The sequence below is a fragment of the Kogia breviceps genome, chromosome 16 (genome assembly GCF_026419965.1).
Source record: "Kogia breviceps isolate mKogBre1 chromosome 16, mKogBre1 haplotype 1, whole genome shotgun sequence".
Lineage (NCBI taxonomy): Eukaryota > Metazoa > Chordata > Mammalia > Artiodactyla > Physeteridae > Kogia > Kogia breviceps.
Window position 1 is genome coordinate 48,727,799 of NC_081325.1, and position 25,411 is coordinate 48,753,209.

The window sequence follows — 25,411 nt, forward strand, 5'->3', positions numbered from 1 at the left end:
TGCTTGAGGACCTGCAAGGACGTTACAGCTGGTGCTGAGACACGGAGGGCAAAGTGCATGAGGCCAGACAGAGGAGGGTGGGCACGAAAGCCTTGATGGCCAGTGGAAGGATTTTGAGTTTTGTTCTGGGTGGGAAAGGAAGCCACTGGGAAAGATTAAGTAAAAGGATGACAGGACCTAAGTTACGTCATTTGATCAGGATCACCCTGGCTATACAAGCACAGGGGGAGATCCAGATGGAGATCCGTGCAGGAGAATCATCAGTGATATAAATATTCCCTAAAAACTGCACTAGCTTTTCTCTCTTTGGTCACCTCATGCTGGCCACACATAGTCAATTAAAGCTTAGGTAGAACTTTCTTACCTGCAGGGCTATGAAGCACGCTTTTCATAATACATTTGTACAACTGATGTTCTGACCTCATTTGCTTTCAGAGTATCAGTTGCTCGAATACAGACTTGATTTTTCTAGCATATCAAGAAAGATGATGAGAGAAAAACGCTAAGTAAATAAAGCTGGACTCAAAGGACGGTGGACTCCAAGATTAGAACCAGCTCTCCTGGGTCCCACTCTACTTACTTAACATTTCCACTATGCTCTGTTTCTTACTTTCTTTACTTCTGTTACTGCTAATGTGACTCTGCCTCTACATAGTAGTAACTGTGATTGTTTAGATAACCCCCAATGGAGATTTAAAAATCCAATCAATTATGCAAATCCTGGGATGCTGGTACTCTGCAGATACAATATGCAACTTACTCATTTTTTTCCCCAATTCCTCTCTGCACATTTGTCAGTGTTATGGCTTCTGCCCCCACTATGTTAAAAAATAACCTCATAATGTTCTTATAATTCCCTAGCGCAAGGTCCACTTCTCAGTGATAATGCCATCGGACCTCTCTGCACCTTTCAAGACTTAGTTATCTCTCTTCATTTTCACTTGCAGCCTCTTCCTGAATCTCTCTCCTCCCTTGATTTCAGGGGTGGGCACACTGAGGCTTGCCACCTGCTTTTATAAATAAAGTTTTATTCCATCATGCTCATGATTCTGTCTCTGGCCGTTTTAGGGCTCAAACGACAGAGTTGAGTAGTTGTCACGGAAACCGTACGGCTCGCTGTAAAATACCACCTGGCCTTTTGGAGAAAGCATTTGCTGACTCTGCTGTAGACTGTTTAATTCTCTTGGGTCTCTCTCCCTCTCACCTTTTTCATCTCCTCTCTCTGCATGTACCTAAATGTCAGTTTCCCCTTCAGACTCCACTACCTACCTTCTTATCTCTGCCTCTCTTTATTGGTGACCTTCTCAGTAATGCCAGAGAATACCACAATTTCAATTACTATCTCAGTGGAGATGAACACCAAATTCATGTTCCTGTCTCTAACCTCTGCCCTAAACCCCAGTTTATCTACATTTATATTTCTAGCATCCTACTTCACCTGACTGTCGGCAAGTCATTTCAAACTCCAGTCCTATTCCTCTTTCAAGTCTCAATGGAAAGACCCGTCATTCTCCTGGTCACCCAGGTTCAGAGCTCTCATCATGTCATGTGTGTCTCCCCTTCATTCAACTAGCTGCTAATTGCTATTGCTTTTACCCCACAATTTTTCTGGAGCCGCTTCCTTTCTTTTCATAATAAACTCAATAAACTCCCTCAAAGTACTGCTACATACATTTGTCTTCTATAGTATTTCTCTAGTAATTAGATGAATGCAGGACTTGCCTCAAGTCACTCTTCATTTGAAAGCCTTGAATTTTCCCCACCACGTCAACAAATAAGGTTCAGCAGCGCCCACTAACCATTCTACAATTTCATTTTTCATTTGGAACGCTTATGTGTCTTATCTGCAAAGCCCCTGAATCTAGCTACATATGGGTATTCCCTTCTACCCACAATTCAGTCAACAAAAAACCTTCCTTCATCAACCTTCTTTCCATTTTCTAAAAAAATGTAAACTTTCCTTTTTAAAAAATACCCATATTTTGTACTTAAATATTTTCATGGCACTCTTGCACTTTCCATTTCGAATTATACTTAAGCATGTACTTATTTCACATCCCTTTTTATTGCATCTACTCCTTGAAAGGAGAGACCATATTGATTACATTCCCTTGTACACAGTCAAAAGTAACATTTACTGATGAAGATTATGGTAATAAATGCAGATCTCTACTTGAAACGATCACAGTGGTTCCCAGCTGGCAAAAGATTCGGCAGTATAATGATAAAAGTATATATTTCACATTTTATTTTAAAAATTACATTCTGGCTTATATTCTAATATTAACATTTGTGGGGGGAAAGTCACAATCATTAAATTTCTATTCCTCTATGAAGTCTTAGATAATTCTATACATTTTGTGGTTTGTATAGGTCACAGGGTAACACGGGAATGAAAATATTCTTAGCTTTTCTTCACTTTTTCAGCTAAATTACATTTAACAGGCTTTTCTTTCCTTTCAGGAAAATATTTTAAATACATCAACATACATATCATTTCTATAATATGAGTTACTGCTTGGAAATTGCGATAAAGGAATTCAATGCTTTAACATACAGCTTAAAATTAATGCTTGCTGAGATTATCACAACAGCAACTAGGGTTTCATTTTCTAAAGAATCATGACTAAAACTACTTTTCTTATTTATAAAAAAGAAAGTGAATGGAGATTTACAATTGTCTTGTGTTCACTGGAAGTATGCCGTTGCGCACAAAAGGCTTTTGTGATTAAAAAGAATTCATAAAATTTTCCATTAATAAGTGGGGTTTTACCCTATACTTACACTAACCTTATGTAACTCTCCAGAGTCAGCCAAGAGCCCTGAACTCTAGGAGTCCTCTGAGATATCACTATACCACTATTTCCCACTACCTTTCCATTTTCTCAATTCATTACAACTGCTCAAAACCCCACCTAACCAGCTCCAATTGATTTATTCAAAACGGAATCCACTTTAGTCAGAGATGATGTAGAATACTTAATAATAAAGTGAATTTGTGGTGAGTACATATGGTGCATAATGAGATCATCAAACTCATTTTCATCTGTAAGGCACAAAGAAGATGATTTTAGGCATTAATCCGTGGCATTTTAATTCACTTTTCTTATTTCACTTAGTTGCTCTTTCTGCTCTGTGCTTTCTGGTTCGTCACCTGGGTACAAATGAATCTTGCAAGAAACAGATTGAGATCTGCTATAATGATTTCAATACCCCTAAATCATGATCCTCGATTTAAATATAAGGTGCTTAGATGTAAGAAAAGAAATACTTCAGAAACGGCAGAAAAATCTACCTTGAACTTAATAGTTCTGTTTCTATGTCAACTAAGCTCTGTATAGTTAGTTGGCATGGAAATGACTGACACTTAACAAAGAAAGATTCTTTGCTAGTTTCAAAGTAAAAAGGTTAAAAAAGTTGGCACATAGAAGTACCACTGCATGTTTCGACTCAATGTTGCTATTTTTCTTACCTCTCTTCAAATGGTTTGCTTCCCCCCCCCCCCGCCTCATTTTACAATATACTTAAACCTGCCAGATTAAAAGTAAGTCATGATATGTAATAGTGATTTAATTCATCCTATTAGACATACAGTAGACCTTTGGAATTCTTGAAGATTTGTTCCAAGACTATTAAAAATCCTCAAATTTGTAAATGACTGACACACGGCTGTTGGGTCTCTCTACAGCTTTCAAGATAATGGTTATGCCTCTTCACTTTCACTTCCATCCTCTTCTTAAAACTCTCTCCACCCTTGGCTTTGGGAATGGGCACATGTACCCTGTAATACATGTCCATCCAGAGTTATATATCTCTTGTGCGCACCCCTTCCCATCATATTTTTTAAAATTTTATTAAAGTTTTCTTTCTCATTTAGCAATTTACCCACACACACGCCTCTCCTCCCTCAGCAACTCGCTAGCATTACTGGGTGGGCCACAGGTAGAGAGCATAAAGCATCGCTGAAATGAGTCCTGTGGTTTGGAGGCTCAGGCATGAACTGACTGCCATGTTCACGTGACTTGTTAGAAAAAGTTTCAACTTGTGACTTAGCAAAAAATATAGGTACTACATAACAGACTTGTAGGGACACTTGTGAAAAGCCAACATCTTAGATGTTCTACCTGTCAATGCCAGGGTCTACTGTGTGAAAATCCCGAAATATAATTTTTTTTATGAGGGCAAAAGTCAGTGCCAACTCTTCTCTTTGCAGTGCATTGTTTGGCTTCATCCTAACCTGGGATGAGTAACTACCCGAAAATGACCTGTAAATATCTTTGGGTCAAAGAGCAAGTATTGTTACGTTTTCTTCCTCTGTTTCAACCTAGGCTGAAGGATGTGTTTGCTCACATCCTCATTTTATGCAAACTCCAAAGAGAAATATTTGCTCTGCAAAACTGGATTAAAGGTGTTTTCCATATCAATTCTACGTCTGATATGCTTTTAGAAGAAAGGACAATTCTATTAGTTCCCCTCAATCCCTAAGAAGCATGCATTCTCCGTTTGGGGGCTTTGTTTGTTTTTAAAGAGATGTTATTTTGATGCTTTGCCTAAGAGCCCCCCTTGGGGATGATAAATTACCTAGCCTCTGAGAATGCCACTGAGATCCCTACCATCTGGAAATGGAATCATAACTTCCTTTGGCTTCGGGTACAACCACTATTTTGGGGTTCATTTGCACAGACCCCTTCCTGAGTGCTGGGACTCTACCCTCAAACATGGTCAGGGAAGGAGCCCATACAGGCAGGTGGCGCTCTCTCCAGAAATGACTCCAAGAACAAGGTCAAACTCATAATTCTACCTAGAGACAGGCCAGGTGAAACAATATATGCTAATTAATACATGCTATATTGGGAGAGGGCGTAAAAGGCATACTCTTGTCTTTTTAGCTTTCTTAACTTTCAACTGGGTTTACGCTAACTTCTTTACGAAAGCCCATCTCGGTTCTGTGAGGAGAAGACAAGGGCTATCGTGGAGGGTGACGTCTTGGACTTTCCCAAGCCGATGTCTGGTAGATTGTGTCGTGATTGAGGTCAGTATTGCTTAGATGTTAAACAAACACAAATATTTGATACCGTTTTCCTTGAATATAGTAATAAAGAAAAATAGATTTTTCTTTTTGGTGAAAACTACTGACATTTATGTTTGGATGACTTCGAAAATGTACAACGTTCTAACAGTATGCATTCTGAATATCATCTACCCTGATTTCCTTCACCAAAGCTGCCAAAGTCACCTCCTCAGCACTCAGCATTAGCTGGCCCTGAGGCCAAGCAGAGATCTGAGAAGCCTGGATGGCTCATTATAATCCATGCACATTAGTAGGCTAAAAATAGAGCTCTTCCTCTGTGTCTACCCCATTCACACTATCAATTAAATAAGATGTCAAGGACCAAAGCAACTGTTCGGTATTGTTATTCCTTTTTTCTCCTTCAACCACTCCAAATCCTGAAAACTGTTTCCTCCCACTGTCTCTCCCATCCAACCATCTTTGACATAAAAATCACAGCAAGATCCTTTTTGACCCACCTCCTAGAGAAATAGAAATAAAAACAAAAATAAACAAATGGGCCCTAATGAAACTTAAAAGCTTTTGCACAGCAAAGGAAACCATAAACAAGACGAAAATACAACCCTCAGAATAGGAGAAAATATTTGCAAATGAAGCAACTGACAAAGTAGTAATCTCCAAAATATACAAGCCAAGCGCTCATGCAGCTCAATATCAAAAAAAGAAACAACCCAATCCCAAAATGGGCTGAAGACCTAAACAGACTTTTCTGCAAAGAAGATATACAGATTGCCAACAAACACATGAAAGGATGCTCAATAATAGAGAAATGCAAATCAAAAGCACAATGAGGTATCACCTCACACCGTCAGAATGGCCATTTTCAAACAATCTACAAACAATAAATGCTGGAGAGGATGTGGAGAAAAGGGAACCCTCTTGCCCTGTTGGTGGGAATGTAAATTGATACAGCCACTATGGGGAACAGCATGGAGATTCCTTAAAAAACTACAAACAGAACTACCATAAGACCCCACAATCCCACTACTGGACATGTACCCTGAGGAAACCATAAATCAAAGGGTCATGTAGCACAATGTTCACTGCAGCTCTATTTACAACAGCCAGGACATGGAAGCAATCTAAATGCCCATGAACAGATGAATGGATAAAGAAGATGTGGCATATATAGACAATAGAAATATTAGCCATAAAAAGAAACAAAACTGAGTTATTTGTAGTGAGGTGGATGGACCTCACTACAAATAGTCCGTCATACAGACTGAAGTAATTCAGAGAGAGAAAACAAACACCGTATGCTAACACATATATACGGAATCTAAAAAAAAAAAAAGGTTCTGATGAATAAAGGAATAAAGGATAAAGATGCAGATGTAGAGAATGGACTTGAGGACACGGGGAGGGGGAAGGGTAAGCCGGGACGAAGTGAGAGAGTGGCATGGACATGTATACGCTACCAAATGTTAAATAAATAGCTAGTGGGAAGCAGTCTCATAGCACAGGGAGATCAGTTCAGTGCTTTGTGACCACCTAGAGGGGTGGGATAGGGAGGGTGGGAGGGAGACGCAAGAGGGAGGGGATATGGGGATATATGTATACATATAGTTGATTCACTTTGTTACACAGCAGAAACTAACACACCATTGTAAAGCAATTACACTCCAATAAAGATGTTAAAAAAAACAAACAGAAAATATTTTTTAAAAAGGGAAGATAAAATAGGAAGAGCCATCTCACATATGACCCAACAGTTGCTCTCTCATACACTTACTTATAAAATTGAGTTAAATTATTTACAGCTTTTCTTTTTTTTTTTTGGTTTTTGTGGTACACGGACCTCTCACTGTTGTGGTCTCTCCCGTTGCGGAGCACAGGCTCCGGACGCACAGGCTCAGCGGCCATGGCTCACGGGCCCAGCCACTCCGCGGCATGTGGGATCTTCCCGGACCGGGGCTCGAACCTGCGTCCCCTGCATCAGCAGGCGGACTCTCAACCACTGAGCCACCAGGGAAGCCCTACAGCTTTTCTTTGATGCCATTTTTATTTAAGAAATTCCACACACATATATGATAATCACCTATTTATTCTCCCAAAAGATTAAAAAATCTCAACATTCATAGTATTTCTTTCAGATCATTAAAAAAAGTAAAATATCACAGAAAGAGCTGACTCTGCATTTTCCCCCTATTTTGTTTCCCTCTTCCATAGTGTCCTAGTGTATATAAGTTTTAATGCTTTAACTCTGTATATATCAATGAACAACCACCAATGCAGTTTTGCTCTATAAAAACCATATATAATATCATATTCTACAATTTCCAATTACATTTGAGATTTATAGTCTTTTCATTTAAAATTCTGCTAGTCTAAAGTCATTCCATGTATATCTTCTCCCAAACACAAGAAGGACTCAGCCCAGTGAACATTCCCACCTTCCCCAAGTTCTCTTTCATTATAGTCCCAAATTCTGGTTCATGTTTCACTGTTAGGAGTTAATTACAATTTATCTCTTCATGCAGATATTTATCTATATATTTTAAACCAGTTCTAAGCTCACCTTCCCTTTCAGGTTATTTTTCTTCTTTCAAAAACATATCCTTTAGTTTTTTCAGCATATTTGTGTGGGTGGTAAACTTAGTCAATATATGTTTGAAAATTTCTTTCATTTTACTGTCAGTTGAACTGACTTTGGTTGAGAACAAAATTCTAGGATCCCTCACTCCGTGCTTTGAAGAGACTACGGGCATTGCTTTCCAGCATTTGTTGTTGTCGACACCCTCTGTCATTCTTTAATTCCTTTGTAGAAAAGCTTTTGAGATTTTCTGACTCATGCCTGACAGTTTCCCTGCTATGTGTCTAGATGTGGATTTATTTTTACTGACTTGTCTATAGTCTAGGATTCATGTCATCCCTTAATTCTCCAAAGTTCTCAGATCTTCCCCTGAATACTGCTTCTTTGAATATCATATTCTATCTATTCCTATTTTATGGAAGTCGTTTTAGATAAATGTTGGAACACTTCAATTCATGCCCTTAACTTTTCTTTTATACTTTTGTCAATTTTTTTTTTACTTTGCCTTGTTTTCTGGGTAAAATACCCAGTACAATCTTTCAATTCATATATTCTTCCACTGAATAACTTTCTCAACATTGCCAAAACGAGAACCTGGGAACTAGCCTAGATTTATTTTTTCCTTCATCCTTGACATCCATTTGGGCAATGAGTTCTGTCCATCAGATGTCCAATTCATACTGCCTCTGCAACGGCCTTTGGGAATTCTTACCTGGCTTCCCAAAATAGCCTCCTAACTTTTCTCCTTTCCTTTATTGTCACTATATTCAGTCTTTCATCCACAAATTTGAATATTACCATGTTACTCCCAACTACTTACAGGTCTGTCTCCCTATAGTGTTTGGTAAATATAGACTCTTTAGTCTGGCATACCAGGGCTGTGATGACCAGATCCATGGATACCCCTGGAATCCCATTTCCATTTCTGATAAACACCCTTCACTTGAACCATACCAACCTATCTACTTGGATAATCTCCCTATCTACCAGGACGCGGTATGCTCTTTCGTATTTCCAGGATGTTGCATCTTTTTTTTAAATTGCCTTTCCTTCCTCATTTATGTGGATAATATAAGTAACACTTTCCTCTGAGAAACACCCTTCTCCTGAAGTCAAGACCACCCCCTTCCAACCCCCCAGCTTCGTGCTCCTTTATGATATATCACTGTGAGTCTACACTTATCTGTATTACAGCACTCATCTCACTATAGTTGTCTCCTTCATCTACTTCTTGTGGGTATTGTCTGTGCATTGAACTTGTGGCTGAATCAAAAATGTGCCTTAATCAAATGAGTAAGCGAACGGAAAGGAATACATTGGATCATTCCTGGGTAAGGCAAAAGTTTAAATAAATAAGAATTAAATATTTTTTTAAAATTTTAATCTGGTAGTTGAAATTTATTTAGTTTTGATAAAAAAGCAAGAAAGAAAATAAATGGTTTTTATACTCATCATATTCATTCAATAATTTATAAATATGAAGACTTTTTCCCCTATTTAAATGGTACAACATAGGGAAAAAAATTCAAGAAGTTTATATAATGAGTCAACTAATTTCATTTAGTTTACAAAGTATTAAATACAACAGCTTCTAGGTGGTTATCACTTTATAATATGAAAATATATACATACATACATCTCATGTATTTATATCTAAATAAACATGCTTAAATAAGGCACAGTTCCAAGCTCTTCTTTGAGTGTATTCTAACATGCCCAGATAAGAGATGACCACTGCACCCTGTACCTTACAAATATGCAAAGCCCCTCTAAATAAACCACCCACTGGCTGAATAGCAATAACATGGCCAATATTCCTTATATGGTCTCTGGAATGAGGTATGGAATAAGTAGTGTTAACAAGTAGAGTCTGAGTGTGACAGCTTACTCCTGCTGATTAAGTATAACTCTAGTCTCAGTGTTTACCATAATTAAAAATACAGAGCACGACACTGAAAAATCACTATAAACCATTCAGTGGCTTATTTAGATTTATGAACTGAAAAAGTTGTAACTTTCCACTTATATCAGATCATGCAAAATTCTACAGGTAAAACTAGTTGAAGTTACAGCTGAAAAAGGGTTTACTTTTTTTTTTTTTTTTTTTTTTTAAATTTTTGTGGTATGTGGGCCTCTCACTGTTGTGGCCTCTCCCGTTGCAGAGCACAGGCTCCGGACGCGCAGGCCCAGCGGCCATGGCTCACGGGCCCAGCCGCTCCACGGCATGTGGGATCTTCCCGGACCGGGGCACGAACCCGCGTCCCCTGCATCAGCAGGCGGACTCTCAACCACTGCGCCACCAGGGAAGCCCAGGGTTTACTTTTTAAGTGCGAGGGGCTTATTGTGGTGATGAACATAAAAAATGATCGCAACTGGCCAAGGAAGGAAATAAAGGGGCCTGTTAATAAGCTGTCCTACTTGCAAGGTAAATAATGAGGTAACAAATTGGAGGTATATAGTACCTTGATTACTGTAGATCATACCAATGGGCACAACAATGCCAGGAAGCAAGGGCTCACCAGCTAGTGCCCATTTGTTAGACAAGAAATGGGTCATGTTCCATGACAACCATGACTTCGAGAATATGCTGGAAAATATTTAATATTTACTTGCTATCCCATATCATGATACCAATCAATTTTGGAAAGCATACCAGATATTTTACTCTCTGCTCAACTTCATAAAATAGTAAGAGAACTATTGAAACAAAAACATACAAAAATAGTATATGAGACTCTGAAGAGAAACTGACACAAAAACTGGAAAATGTCAGACCTTACTTTGAAGCTGTTCTCTGTAACCAAACACACATTTTATGGAATTTATTTTCCAATTCTAAAGAAGGCATTTTGGAACATCTGCTACGTAAGCTAGGATGATTCTAAAGCTGTAATGTTGTAAAGATTATTAGCTATTGGCTAGTGCTCAGAATTTTATTGAACTCATTAATCTAAGAAAAATAAATATAATTATAACGATACTAATAAACGCTGGCTGTATCTTTATTTTGTAGTTTCCCCTTGTGTTTTTCAAAAAATAACCACGGTCAGAGCGAGGCAAGACAGAACAGGCACATCTGTGTTGTATATGTCTGTCTAACCAATTCCCTGCTCACGAGAGCTCCAGGCAGGAACCAGATATGTCGAAAAATGACACAGATGTCGATCTCTGAAACTCAGTGAACCACACTTTGACAAAATTTCCCTGCACCTAGGAAATGTTAACCTACAGCTCGAGGCTGTTGTTTTCAATGCTGTGAGATACTGGAGAAAATGGAAGTACATAATATGGTACCATAATGTCAATATTTAGCAACATGGAATTACCTCATGTAATTCATATACATACTTTATTTTATTTTATTTTATTTTTTTAAAGTTTAAGACTGTATAGCATTGTCTGTTTCTCAAAAAAAATTTATTTATGTATTTATTTATTTTTGGCTGTGTTTGGCCTTTGTTTCTGTGCGAGGGCTTTCTCTAGTTGTGGCGAGCGGGGACCACTCTTCATCGCGGTGCGTGGGCCTCTCACTGTTGCGGCCTCTCTTGTTGCAGAGCACAGGCTCCAGACGTGCAGGCTTAATAGTTGTGGCTCACGGGCCCAGCTGCTCCACGGCATGTGGGATCTTCCAGACCAGGGCTCGAACCTGTGTCCCCTGCATTGGCAGGCAGATTCTCAACCACTGCGCCACCAGGGAAGCCCATACTTGATTTTATATATAGGTAATTTCATATGTAATATTTTACACCTTGACAAAAATACAATGATTTAAAAATACAATGTACCTAATTTGAAAAAATATGAAATTGGGCTATTTAATATTGACAAATTCTCTAGATAACTAAGGCATACCTTTTTAGTTATGGCAAAGTATGGCAAAAGTATTAAAAAGTTGTGATTTTATTCAAGGCTCTATCACTAATAAGCTGTGACCTTATAAGTAGAGGAAGGTACATGAGTCTCAGTTTTCTTATCTGTAAAAGACAGGCAATAATACCTATACATTGGTTATACTGTAAGACTTAAAGGTGATTGATGTATGTAAAGCACAAAGAACATATAAGCATTCAATAAAAGTTAATTATTTACATGATTTTTAGTAAATACAAGATTTATTACATACTTTGTCTCCTACTTCAAATAGACTGACCATAATTCAGCCTTTCCTTCATTACTAATGGTCATTATTCCAAAAGCAATTATTATGCTGTAATAAAGTATTACCTCCAAGGACTAAAGAGCTGTGTAAGCCTATTTACTGCAATCCCAAAAGACCTTGCTGTGATTTTTCAAGTTCTTATCTTAATAATAATTTTGACACCTCCTTTGTTAGCTGCCACTCTTTTGCCCTTAGTCCACCTACAGATGAAGGGAATTTACTATTTGGACAGGGGGCCTGGCAGATGAGAATCTCAGAGAGTTTCGAGCATCTGTAGATTAGTAATGCAAAATCAGTAACTTCTTTTCCTAAGGAAAACTACAGAAAGTGAAATGCTACAGTCTTTGTGGCTATTGGAAATACATAAAAAAATCTATTGAGACAACATTTCAGGGGACATGAGTTATAAAAATAAAAACTGCGAAATATACCTCTCCTATATTTTTCTTTTGCCATTTTTATTCACTACTTCCTCTCTACACACAGCAGGAAGCGTCATATTCACAAAGGATGTAAGAAGTACATCCAAACTAAGAGTTAAAAGGCTTTCTCCTTCAGAGAAGGAGAATCTCAGGTCCTCCACTATAAGTAATTCATAGTATATATCACGTATGCAATGTATATGTTATACCCTATGTCATGTGTGTGTGTGTGTGTGTGTGTGTGTGTGTGTGTGTGTGTGTCTTATAGCCTAAGATTCAGTAAAGCTCCACTATTCTTCATTCTTACGTACCCTTCATTCTCTGTCCTCATTGTTCACTCTTTTCCTTGGCTGGATGGAATACTTTGCCTATTCCAAGTAGCAAAGCCTTATGCTTCTTTAACTTTCACGTCAAATGTTACCTACTTCACCTTCATTCTAACATATGACTTCCTCCAGAGTCTAATTCATGTTCTTTGCAGATTTACAGCCCAAGTCTCTGGAGGGTTTCCTCTGTTTTAAAGGGTTCTGTGTTTATAGAGGACTGACAAAACATCTACTCCTAACAAAGGCCACACCAGAGATGATTAGGGAGCTCTTGGATTTAGCACAGATGAGACAAAAATGCAATCATGAAATTGACAATTCCTTCTAAACCCAGAAAATTTGAAGCAATTTAGCAAAGCTCTTTTAGATTTGTGCTTGGGTTTGCTTAATATACCTTTAAAATTAGAGACTGGTGGAAAGAAACGAAATCTTTGTTTGATGGCTGCAGCAAACGGGCCCCACCATGGTAAAAATGTCATTATTCTTTCTCACAAAGAGACATTCGGTGCATAGTGCAAATAAAAGTAGCATTTTCCTTCTACTTAAGGTTTGTTAGATGAAACTTATGTTTTTAAAATGCACTGCAAACACCAAAAACTGATTATACCGTTATCAGCTTTTAAATCAAAACAGCTTGCTATCTGGTAAGGACAGGAGAACCGGTCGATTTATTTCATAAAACTTTATGTACAAAGAGACAGTGTCTATGAACTGCATGGAGAGAATACAGAGTCTGGAGGGGTAATTTTTATTACAATTTATAGTGGGATTATCCATACTCCACAGTTTTCAGATTTTATTGAGATTTTATGGTACTGTGATGCTGACACAGTTAACTGCAATGGGATAGGAGGTGTAATTTGTTTCACCCTGACTGGGAAATGAAATTGGCGTTACTATTACATAAGAAACCTCACAGACTCTATTAATTGCCTGGATCCAATCAAAGCCATTATTTATCCTAGTTTCACAGGTAAACTATTTTACCTGAGAGTAAAACAATAAATAAGAACTGGCTATAATTTTCATAGAGCAATATCTTTTCATTAAGACTGTTCAGAAGCCATAAGAATATGTCTCATCCACAGGGGTTCAACTCCAGAAACCATTAAAACCTAAATCATATCAAGCATCTGTAATGTACCACCAAATATTATTAGTCAATATTAAATGCAATGAAATAAAACAAACTTGGGAAACAGTAGAAACAATATACTAAAAAACACCAGGGAATTACAGGTGGCTCACTGACATAGGAGAGTAAGAGCTCTGGGAATGATATTCATCCATTCTGCAAACATTTATTGTTCATTGCGTGCCAGACACTGGACAAAGCAGTAAGGCCATGATATAGATATAATAAAATTTTATATTATATATATTTGAGTCAAATATATTGAGCCAAGAGAATATATTTTACATATATGTATATCTATGTGTATGTGTTAACATATGGCATAAATTGTAATACAATTTGGTATGTGCCTTTCTAGTAAAGAAGGCATCTGCAAGAGGGAAGAGATATGGGAACATAAGTATACATATAACTGATTCAGTTTGTTGTAAAGGAAAAACTAACACACTATTGTAAAACAATTATACTCCAATAAAGATGTTAAAAAAAATAAAAAATAAAAATAAAAATTAAGTTATGAACAATTATTAAAAAAATAATAATAAAATAAAAATGTTTTGTACATTGAAAAAAAAAAAAAAAAAAAAAAAAAAAAAAAAAGAAGGCATCTGAACCAGGTCTTCTTCCAGAGAAAGAAAAGGCCATCCAGGAAAAGGAAACTACATGGATAAAGGGAGAGTTTTCATCATAAAAAGCCATGGACATGGTGGCTGAGACATGAGACATATTCAGTGGAATGACAGCAGCTGGGGGTCAGGGGTGGTAGGATCCACACTGTGAGGATATGAGGAACCCTGCTGGTTTCCACTTTATGTGGTTGCTTCTTCTACTTCACCATACAGGGGAAGCTTCCTTTTATGTTTAGGGTTTAGAACTAGAGACCAGCACTGGCCATAGCATTCTAACTGAGCACCTCATATAAAACACTGCACCGGGCTTCCCTGGTGGCGCAGTGGTTGAGAGTCCACCTGCCGATGCAGGGGACACGGGTTCGTGCCCCGGTCCGGGAAGATCCCACATGCCGCGGAGCAACTAAGCCCGTGAGCCATGGCCGCTGAGCCTGCGCGTCCGGAGCCTGTGCTCCGCAACGGGAGAGGCCACAACAGTGAGAGGCCCACAAAAAAAAAAAAAAAACCACACTGCACCTACATTAACTAATTCATTTGTTTATTCACTAAGTATTTATTGAACATTTGCTAGTGTCAGGCACAATGCAATGTGTTGCAAAAATTGTAGCTAATGAGGCCCAGATGGATTTGGGGAGATGTCAGCCTATTTAATCCTGTGAGTGACGATTTATAATAATATATACTGCATTATATAAGCAACTACAGTTTTTGTCAACAGAAAAGTTTATTCTTATTGTAGGTCACCCCAGTCCCACTAGATCTTTCTTGCACTGAGAAACTGAGAAACCCATATACCATGGGAATATCTTTCGAATTCTACTCCGTTTCTACTGAGCTTTTCCTAAGTCCCTAGCTATTGAGAAGGCAGTTCTCTGATGAATTCTCCAAGGGCTACTCCCAGTTATCGGTTTCACCAAATTCTCCTATTTTCTGTCTTCCTGCAGTCCTGCTGTCCCAGACATAACTCTCTTGTTATTTTTTCTCTATGACATTCAATAAAACTTAATAGTTCACAAGTCGGCATATACGTGCGTCCACTAACCCAACAAACACAATCCATAGTTACCAAAAAAAAAAAAAAACTAAGCACAGATACATAGAAAGTAGCATTTTATTTCTACTAAACAGAAGTCACATACAAATGTGCAGGATTGGAAGTAGGACAAGTGAGTAGAAGGGATGCTTCTTAAAACAAAGTAGATAAGTTAGGTTTCAAATTCATGTTCAAGTTTCAGTTTAAAAGAGCATATTCACTGCACTCCCTGACAACCCTACACCAGCTGGGAAAACCCCGAGAGCAATCACAGAAGAAATAACTTGACTCCATAGAGTTCCCCCAACTCTTTCTGTTCACAATATTTTAAAATTCCACCACTAGATGGCAGTACAAAGGCTATCGTTTTCAATATAGGTTGCTTAGTTCCTTAATACATCACTTCTGGGATAGGTGATTTGGTCACATATAGAAGAGAAAGAAGAATCAAGCTTCAAGAAAAGGTAGAATGGGGGCTTCCCTGGTGGCGCAGTGGTTGAGAATCCGCCTGCCGACGCAGGGGACACGGGTTCGTGCCCCGGTCCGGGAAGATCCCACATGCCGCGGAGCGGCTGGACCCGTGGGCCATGGCCGCTGAGCCTGCGCGTCCGGAGCCTGCGCTCCGCAACGGGAGAGGCCACAGCAGTGAGAGGCCCGCGCACCACCAAAAAAAAAAAAAGAAAAGGTAGAATGGTGAGGGTAGAGGGAGATGGAGGAGGACACCTGGGAGAACAAAGAAGACAGAAAGGGAGGGGAGATGGGAGAGTGAGAGGGTAGAGAAAAAAAGGTGGAATCAAGAAGGGTATTCGAGAGGGAGACGGAAAAAAAGAGAAAGGAAGAGGGAAAAGTCTGAACGAAAGGCGACGGAATTCCACGTAGTCCCGTTCAAACTTTTTAGACACGAACTACAGTAAGAAATACGTATTTCAATATGACTCACTACACAGACAGTATACAGACACACACAGTACTGCATTTGCACGACAGAAGTAAAAGTTTCATGATATAATACTTATTTGGATGATACTCTCATATTTCTTAATCAATTGCATCCTATTTAATTTCTTTAAAATGCTAATTATAAGCTAATAAACTGATTTCAAGATTCATCAACTGGAAAACGACTCACAGTGTGAACAGTATCATTTTAGTGTACTGTACACTAAAAAGCAGGCTTTTAAGAGAAGTTATTTAAAAAATCGCCATAGTGACATTTCTGGCCATGTAACTGGTCCATAAAACACTTGTGGATAAAATGAAGAAAGACGATGGTGAAGACGCCTGGTCATGAAAAACACATACAACTGGCCAATGAGCAAAGTAGCACTGCCCCCCACATGAAGGCGGCTGGAGGAAAGATGGAGTACGTAACGATAACTCTGTGAATTGGTAGCTCTTCTTTTATTTATTAGACAGAAAGACCAATATCAATGTGTTCTTTTCTAAAGGACACAAAGTGGAAGAACAGTTAATCAAATTCTCCATGAACAATGGAGACCCGGCAGAGAGAAGGGGCTGAGAAAACAGTAACAGCGCGAGCTTGGAATAGAAACAGAATTCTGGTTGAGGGGGTGAGAAAAAATCGGGAGACAGAAACCACAGCCAGAGGGTTATAAATAATTAAAAAGCCAATTTAAAACAGTGCTGGCAAGGATTCTAAGACCAAGTTTCCCTTTTGGATCTTATATTCTTCCTTCTTTCACTTGTTCTTTCCAGGTCTTAAGAGTCACTAGATAAAATGCCCACTTGCAAAAAATAACTATATCTATATAGATATATCCAGATAAGGACAGATATCTATATCTCTATACATATAGATATATCCATCCAATACCCAAAGGTTCCTTGCAATGAGTATGTAAGTCCAGACATCATCAAAAGAATCCTATAAGTAACTGCAATCTGATATGTAATATAAGAATTTCCTTGCAGCATAACAGCACCTGTACTATTTGAAATTAGAAGCTTTATATTTAAATAGAACATGACTTCAGGAGAGAAAAAACTTGTTCTTAGAAAAGGAAACTACAGAGGAAAGGAAAGATATTATATTTCAAGATCCAGTATGTTAACGTTTAATGTGTTAAATATTATCAGAGAAAACTTTTCAGGTGTGGTGAAAAATGAATATAGAGACTCACCTTAGACTAAATACTAGTAATATATCACATTTAAGCATCTATCTATTTAAATATAAATTAGACCACTTTATCATAGGAGGCATTTGACCTAACAAATTAAAATGGTGTGCTAGGTATCACTTTATAACAGAATGGATACAAATTCCACTTTGGTAACCCCTTGCTTTAGCCACTTTATCTACTGAATGGGTTTGTCTCCTGTCTATTATCTTTGCTTCCTTACATAATGTCTATCTCTGAATGAAGTATCACCTCTCTCTTAATGTGGATCCCCTCTGCAGGCCATACTTTTTTCTCTTTTCACGTTTGTAATTTTATTTACTATCTAACTGTGCGGGGGGGAAAAGCCAAACTCATTCCTCGACATTTTACAGTTTACATTTACAGTTTTCTCTTTTCTGCTAATTCTCTTAGAACAGTACATACAATTTCTGTCTCCTCTCTCAAGACAGTTATTATCATCAAATTTTAGACCTAACCCAGTCTATGCCAGATAAAACAGAGGAGTCGACAGATTGTGTGTATTTCAGACAAACAAGAGCATAAGAAGCCCTTTTTTGGATGGAATCCATTCAACTTCCTATGGGTGCCCAGAAGTGAAAAAATACAGATAAAGTTTCTACTCCTTGTTGAAAATCAGGTAAAAACAAACAACAAATGACCAACGTATCTATATAAAATATTCTGACCTCCTATTTAAAATTCAGTTTTCCATAAATATTGGCTGCCTTTCTCACTATTTGACATGTAATGACAGTAATAAAACACTCAAGTCCTATCAAAGTCTAAATTCAAGAATAATAAGCCAGGGCTTCCGTGGTGGCGCAGTGGTTGAGAGTCCGCCTGCCGATGCAGGGGACACGGGTTCGTGCCCCGGTCAGGGAAGATCCCACATGCCGTGGAGCGGCTGGGCCCGTGAGCCGTGGCCGCTGAGCCTGCGCGTCCGGAGCCTGTGCTCCGCAACGGGAGAGGCCACAACAGTGAGAGGCCCACGTACCGCAAAAAAAAAAAAGAATAAGCCAAAAGTCAGCGACCATCTAGTCCTGCTTCCCAATAAGCAACATTAAAAAATTAACAATAAAAGATTGAGTAACTAGATGGTTTGTCAATAAACATTAAATTCAGATTTAAGATAGGAATCTCTATCTAGTAGTTATCATACTTAATTAAGCATTAAGTAGAAGAATACATTTACCAAAGGAAGCTGTGGTAGTTCAACCACTCAAGAAACCAAGACAACCATATACATGAAAAGTCAGCCGCCCTGGACTATTCTGGTCCTATGGACAGATGACACCAGGAATCCATTGAACGGTGAACTAAAAGAAGACAGTCACGTGTAAGGTAGACAGGAGAAGCAAGTCTGTGACAAAATGAACCTGGACCTGAAATAAGATACCACAAACATCAACATTGGGAAAGCTGACAGCAGACCAAAACTGGCGACACAGAGATCTGAAACGGAGAGTTTCATGGGAGCAAAACTCCGGTTGCATTAGATGGTCAGGAGCTACAGTCACAACCTCCAACCAGCTCTGCAGCAATCACTGCAATGACCAGATTTCCCTTCACAAGTATAAATGGCCTAGGACTAAAAATACATTTGTGGCTTCTTTCTGTGGGCTGCTGAGAAAAGCAAAAGCCTATAGGAAGAAATGGGGTTTGAGTATTTCAGATTTGCTCACAGCCACGGCCCTTTGAAATTCCTGAACCAGTGCTATGGGAATAAGGTATAGTTTTGGAGGATTCCTCACTTCATCTAAAAATAATAGAAAAATAACACGCTTTTATTAAAGGAGATGATGAAAGAAATGACATGCTCAAATGGCTGCTGGTTTCTTAAGAGCAGTAACAAACATGCTCTAGTCAGAAATCTGGGGGGAAAAGTACTTTAAACTCAAGGATCTTATCCTATAAATATATGGTCAGGAATAATGCACTTATGACCCATAATGAGTTATTTTTCAAGTATGACACCATTATAATAAAAAGTCTTGATGCAAGAAACATGTTTTGTAAAACTTCTGGTAGGCTCGGCTGCCAGGGTTGCATTTTCAGGAAAAAGAATGTGGCTGCACAGGAAACGAGCTGAGCTTTTTCTGCCGGGCAATCTCCTTTTTTTTACAGTCAAGGGGACATCCGGTGGGTTTGGGTGGCTAAGGAGAAGACAATATGGGGAAAGGGGGAGAAGACAGACCAACAGACCATCTATATAACGTAGTAAAGAAGGATGCCATAGTGGTCAGGGAAGAAAATTGGGCAACACTGAAATACCCAGCTGGCTTTTCAGTTCTGGCTGTTTCAGAGCCACCGGTCAATCACACCTTTGCTCGAGCCTCATTCCTGGGCATCAAGGTGATATTACCTGTTCCTTTAGCTACATGGAGAAAGGACTAGCTCACATATGGGAGGGAGAAAGTAAATCCTTTTTTTTTTTTTTTTTTTTTTCTTTTAGCTCTTTAGTTGGATGGTCAGATTGGTTACGGCCTTGCTCTTTAAGTGTTCTGCATTTCTAAAATGTAATATCTATTAATATTCAATTATATAAATGTCTTTAAACAACAAATTATTTGGGGGTTACCTTTTTCTTTTAATTATTCTGGACATTCCAGTATGTGGTGAATGAGAAATGTTTGATCTTATATTCATATTAATGCTGGTAACATTTTTATAATTCTCAGTGGAACCCACATTTTGCTGAACTTCTGTTTGCTTTTCATTGTCAATCCTAGATCATTATCTGCTGTTTTTTGCATTTTCTTTCCTTTTCCATTATGTATCTTTTTTCCTAAGACTTGTGTCAATCTAATAAACTGACTTGAGAAGTCGGGTTAATTACTGCAAGATGCAGGTTACTTCCACAAAAGTATTTAAGCAACTAATTGTGCAATTAACAATTTTGCTTCTGTAATTCCTCCCTCTCTAGAATTACCCATTTTCAACTGTCTACTGGATTATTCTTGACAGAATACAAATACGCTATACTTTCTGCCTCTTTTAAAATTCCTCCTTTGAGAGCGTAAATGCCTCTCCAGCTATCATGCCATTTCTCCAAAACTCTTCCAGCAAAAGTACTCCAAAGAGTCTAGACTCTGTCACCCCTGCCTCACCTCCCATCTGCACATGAACTCACTTCAGTCCGCCCTCTGTCCCCACCACCCCGCTGACACAGTGTCACCAGTAAGCTCCATCCTCCCAAAATGCTCCATTCGTAGTCCTTATTTTATTTTGCCCCTTAGAAGCTTCTGATACATTTGATGAGTCCCTCCAAGAAACGGCTCTCTTCACTTGCATTCTCTTAAACGCTCTTTCCCTCACCTTGATAGTGGATCAAAAGGAAGGAAGGAAAATAGAACCATAAAAGTGCCTACTTTGCCATCAAGGCAATAACAAACCAATCACTTTGCTTGTGATTTGTTTTGACCTTCTATGCTTCCTGCTGCTAAATATCTGTAAAAACTCATGAAAATCTCCTGGGAAATCTACCAAAAAACTTCCCCAGGCTGAACTGAAATTCCTTTACAAGGTCAAATAATCCCTTTAGGGTCTTGTTTATAAATAACAGGTCTCAGGTTCCGTGGAGAGCCTTCTACCCCTCAGCACTGTCACTTCCAGGGGCTTACTGCTACTTGGTCCTGCATCTAGCAGAAAAATGTCTTCCTCTGGAGACCTTCTCTGACAGCAACCCTCTGATGGTTCTAGTGTTTACTGTGCCTTCCAGAACATCACGCCATTTTCCTTCATATCACAGATTACATTCAAGACCCAACTGAGATCTCTTGGTGCCCCGGGCTAGCTGACGACTTGCCATTCCTTTAGACCACGGTCCATAAATACTGTTTAGGCTGGAGTTCTCGCCTCGTCAGAAGGCTTTTTCACATCCAAGCACACCGTGCAGAAGTTCCAGCCCACCACACCGCCAAGCCCCGAACACCCCCTTCTAATAAGCACCACAGCAAAAACATTTTTTCCAATCACATATGACACCCTGTATGAAAATACGTTTCTCTCTCTGCAGTTATAATTAAACTCTTTGCCCTAGGCACATCCATGGCTGGTCTACATTTTAACCCAACTCTGTCCACAGTTATCAGTTAATTGCACGATTTTTCTGTTTGATGTCAAAATCTCCCAGTAGACTACAAGCGCTGAGATAGAAACAGCATCTGTTTTGCTCAACACTATGTCTCTGGTGCCAATCAAATGCCTGATCCATAAGAGATGCTCAATAAATACCTGAATGGACAAATGACTCAATTCATGTTATTTTAGATACAGATGTATTCATTCACAGTCCCTCGTATAGTGTGATGTAAGGTAATCTATTTCTCTACCACAGACCAGATATGTTATACCAACTTTAAAGGTAATTAGCTAGTACAATCACCTACATTTATAAGAGTTAGTTTTGTATTTTTATTAGTAGCATTTTGAAAAACCAACTCCCCTATTGCATTTTCTTTTGCTCATCCATACCAGATATACAAGTCCTATTTGAGAATGGAAATAGGGCTCTCTTTATCACCCAGCCATTTCATTGCTGGCCCAGTGCCCAGTGCATATGTGCAAAATAAAGATGTGGGGAATCACTGAAATGCCCTCTCCTTTATTCATTCTGTGAGGTAGGCAGGCCTCCTCCATTAGACAATTTTACCATCATCTAATTAATCAATTAAACAATTTAAAAAGACTTATAAAATGCTGTAGCAATATCTGTAGAACGTGGGGATTATAAAAACTTAATATAAACTAATAAACATAGAAAGTATGGGATTTTCCAGACATTTTCTCATCCTAATCTCTCATCCCTTAAAATTTGTTGTAACAACTTTGAGGAGCATTTCTATACCAACTTCTTGGAAGCAGTTTTTCACTTTTAAATTCAATAAGTCTTTTTTCCTCCAACGTTCTGTTTTTATAAGACAGAGAAAAAATTTCTGAACATTATTTCTTCAGGTATCTTTTTGGGGGAGATATACTAATGATAAATAACTGCAAACATTTATTGATAGGTGATCGGTGCTAGACATTTACACATAAGCTCTTTATCTTCCAATCATCTTCAAAGATATAGACTTTTATCCCCATTTTATCACTGAAGAAAATGAAGATTAGTGAAATTAAATAACTTTGCCCAGTTATGGCCCAGTCCAAAGCTGGAAGTGAGGGAACTAGGATTCTAACTCATACAACCTTGATCCCAAATCTCATGCTGTTAACATCCACATTACAGTTTAGTGTGTTTATGGTTATATAAATGTTTACTCTTGATATGAGGAAACTACTGAATAGAAAACACTGCATGAAACTAACAAATATACTCATGTAGAGAACAAATTACAGCATGAGTCTTACTTAACACAGTTCTTCTGCAAAGATAAATTTTCCAGAAAGTTAAATTTTGGCAGTAAACTTTAAATAAAAGTAATCCATCCCATAAAATAATGGCAAATAAAAGAGAATCTCTTTTGTTTCCTTCATTAGAGCATGAAAATTGTAAAAACAGGTCATGAACAGTGTTAAAATCCTTATCAATCACCTTCACAATAAAAGCTATATTTTTCCTAAGTGTTACTGCAAAAAGATTGAGTTCTATGGTGTATATATATACACATATATAATGTAATACACAAGGTTATAATTTTTCTAGTTGTTAATCCTTAATTCTTAAAAAATTTAAAGCACATCTGTAAATTATAAAAGAAAATAAATACCTAATGTGGCCTTTAGTTATGTTATTATTATTCGAATCGATTAGCTCATTTGGATCAGAAGTATTAGTAATATCAAAGAAGGTTCGACTCAAGAAAAATCTATGTAAAGACTCACTTCTTCCTCTTTTTCTTCTACCTGCTCACAAAGATGGTGGTGGGACTACTTCCTGGCCTTTGCCCATAAAAGCACCAAAAAAAAACAAAAGAAAAATAAGGTTGTCAGGTAAGCAGAACGTCTGGATCTCAAGTTTGCAGTTTAAACCTCTGACTGCTGTAAAGCACAAGGTTTTTCACGTGGTAAAACTGGGAAGATGAAATTTGTCATGTGCTAGGAAGAAACTCACTGCAGATAAAATAGTAACTTGCAAAAGATGAATGCACAATTTTGTAATGTATGTTTGCAAAAATTTCTCCAAGTTCATGACCAAATGTTATTCCTATGCACTGAATCCTACCTTATACAAGAACCAAAACAACTATGTTTACTAGTATTTTACACACACAAAGGCAGTGTTTTATGTATTCACCCATCATATTTTAATTATGGGACTTGGAAGTAATATGGTATCAAAGTAAAAAGCAATGCAATCTAAGTCTTAATCCATCGTCATTTTTAGGCTCTGAAGACAAAATACACACATATGAGTTGATGATTATAGGCATTTTACATCTCTATAGAAGGGTGGCTTATTGTTTTAGATTCATAGAAAGGGAAGAAAAATCAACACCATGATATTATTACAATTCCTTCTATTTAAAAATGAAACAAAAAGAACTTAGAAGAAGAAAAATAACCTCATGATCAGCTGTCTAACCATCATATATAGTTAACTTGGTATTATTACATAGTCATGTAACAAAGTATCTTTCTGCCTTCTAACCCCCAGAAGGAAATATTAACACCTCATTTTGAATTATTTCTATCATATGGAGGCTTCCTGTATTTAAAATAAAAACTTAGACTTGTATGAAGATAAGAACTCAAACTACATAACACATTTGTAGCCAAACACCTAACTTTAGAATTACTTTAATGGCAACTTAATTTACAAGTTACTCGAAAGTGAATGATCAGGTTCCAACCACTGGAACTTCATGGAATTTTCTATTATTGCCAGACAAGTAAGTTCCAATCTGAACAACTGAAAGAAGAAACATCCTGACACACTTTTTTAAAATTTCACAGTGGTTAACCTCTACGAGGGATTTACACATTTACATCTCACAAGCAGTTACGCTGACTATAGATTGAACTTTCTATTTGAGCACTTGAAGGTAAAAATACTTTGCAAATTTAGGTATTTGAATTCTGACATTCAATGACTTGATATATAAAAATATGGACTAAGTAATACTGAAGCATATACCTATATAAATATGAGGTTAGTTTCTACTAAACTGTGCTCTCTACTCAGAAGTGGATCAGCTGGCTCCTCTGTCGTTCTGCACAGAACTTCCTCGGATGTAGTGTGTTTGCCTGCGACTTAGGGTCCACTCACTGAACAAATGAAGAGTTACTGCTGAAATAAATCAAGGCTTGCTTGTGTCTCTTACCTTTGCCATGGCTTCTCCCATCCTCCAAAAGTGGTACGACGATAGTGTTGTTCACATTTCCAGGTGACCGCACAGCTGTGTAGACAACAGGCACCGACTGGACCACCACGGGGATGCGGTGAACGTGACTCAGTTTGTTAGACTGTAAATTCATGGGACTTGAAGGCGGAACGGGATGGATAATGTGCAAAAACTGCTGGCCTCCCACACCAGAGGCAGAGGCAACAAGGGGCCCGGGAGTTAATACCGTTGACGAAGATGATGCTGAAGATACTGATGTTATAACAGTTGGGGACGAGGCTGGACGACTAGAAGACGACGAAGAGGTTGAAGTTGAAGAAGGGGAGGAGGCGGACGCTGTCATGGAAACGGGGGAGGAGGAAACGGCTGTGGGGGATGTCCTGGCTTTGTTGATGGACAAGTCCACTGGCTCAGTTTGTGTCTGGAAGTGATCTACGCATAACGGGTCCTCCGGGGGTTCCCCTTTCACATTATTTAGCAACAGGGGAACAGCTTCCATATCGGGGTAGTTGTGGACGTTTGGAGGCTGTGGGGAGAAAAATAGAGGTATGATTGATGACTTGAATGTTTTTTAATTTTTCTCTTATTGCTACGGAACATTAATTCGCTCTCCAAATATCTGAAGAACCGCTCGGACAGTCGTCATAATTAAAGTGGAGAGTACAAAAGCACA

The 25,411-nt window shown here is 38.3% G+C and overlaps 1 protein-coding gene across 7 annotated transcripts in view; it reads right to left on the bottom strand.

Moving 5' to 3' along the window:
* KLF12 (KLF transcription factor 12) overlaps positions 1–25,411 on the bottom strand; it is a 479,922-nt gene that overhangs the window by 165,347 nt on the left and 289,164 nt on the right. For all 7 annotated transcript variants that reach the window (XM_067016247.1, XM_067016246.1, XM_059042250.2 and 4 more), the window contains exon 4: positions 24,718–25,264. In XM_067016247.1, the coding sequence (XP_066872348.1) occupies positions 24,718–25,264 (547 nt within the window). The remainder of the gene's footprint in view (positions 1–24,717; positions 25,265–25,411) is intronic.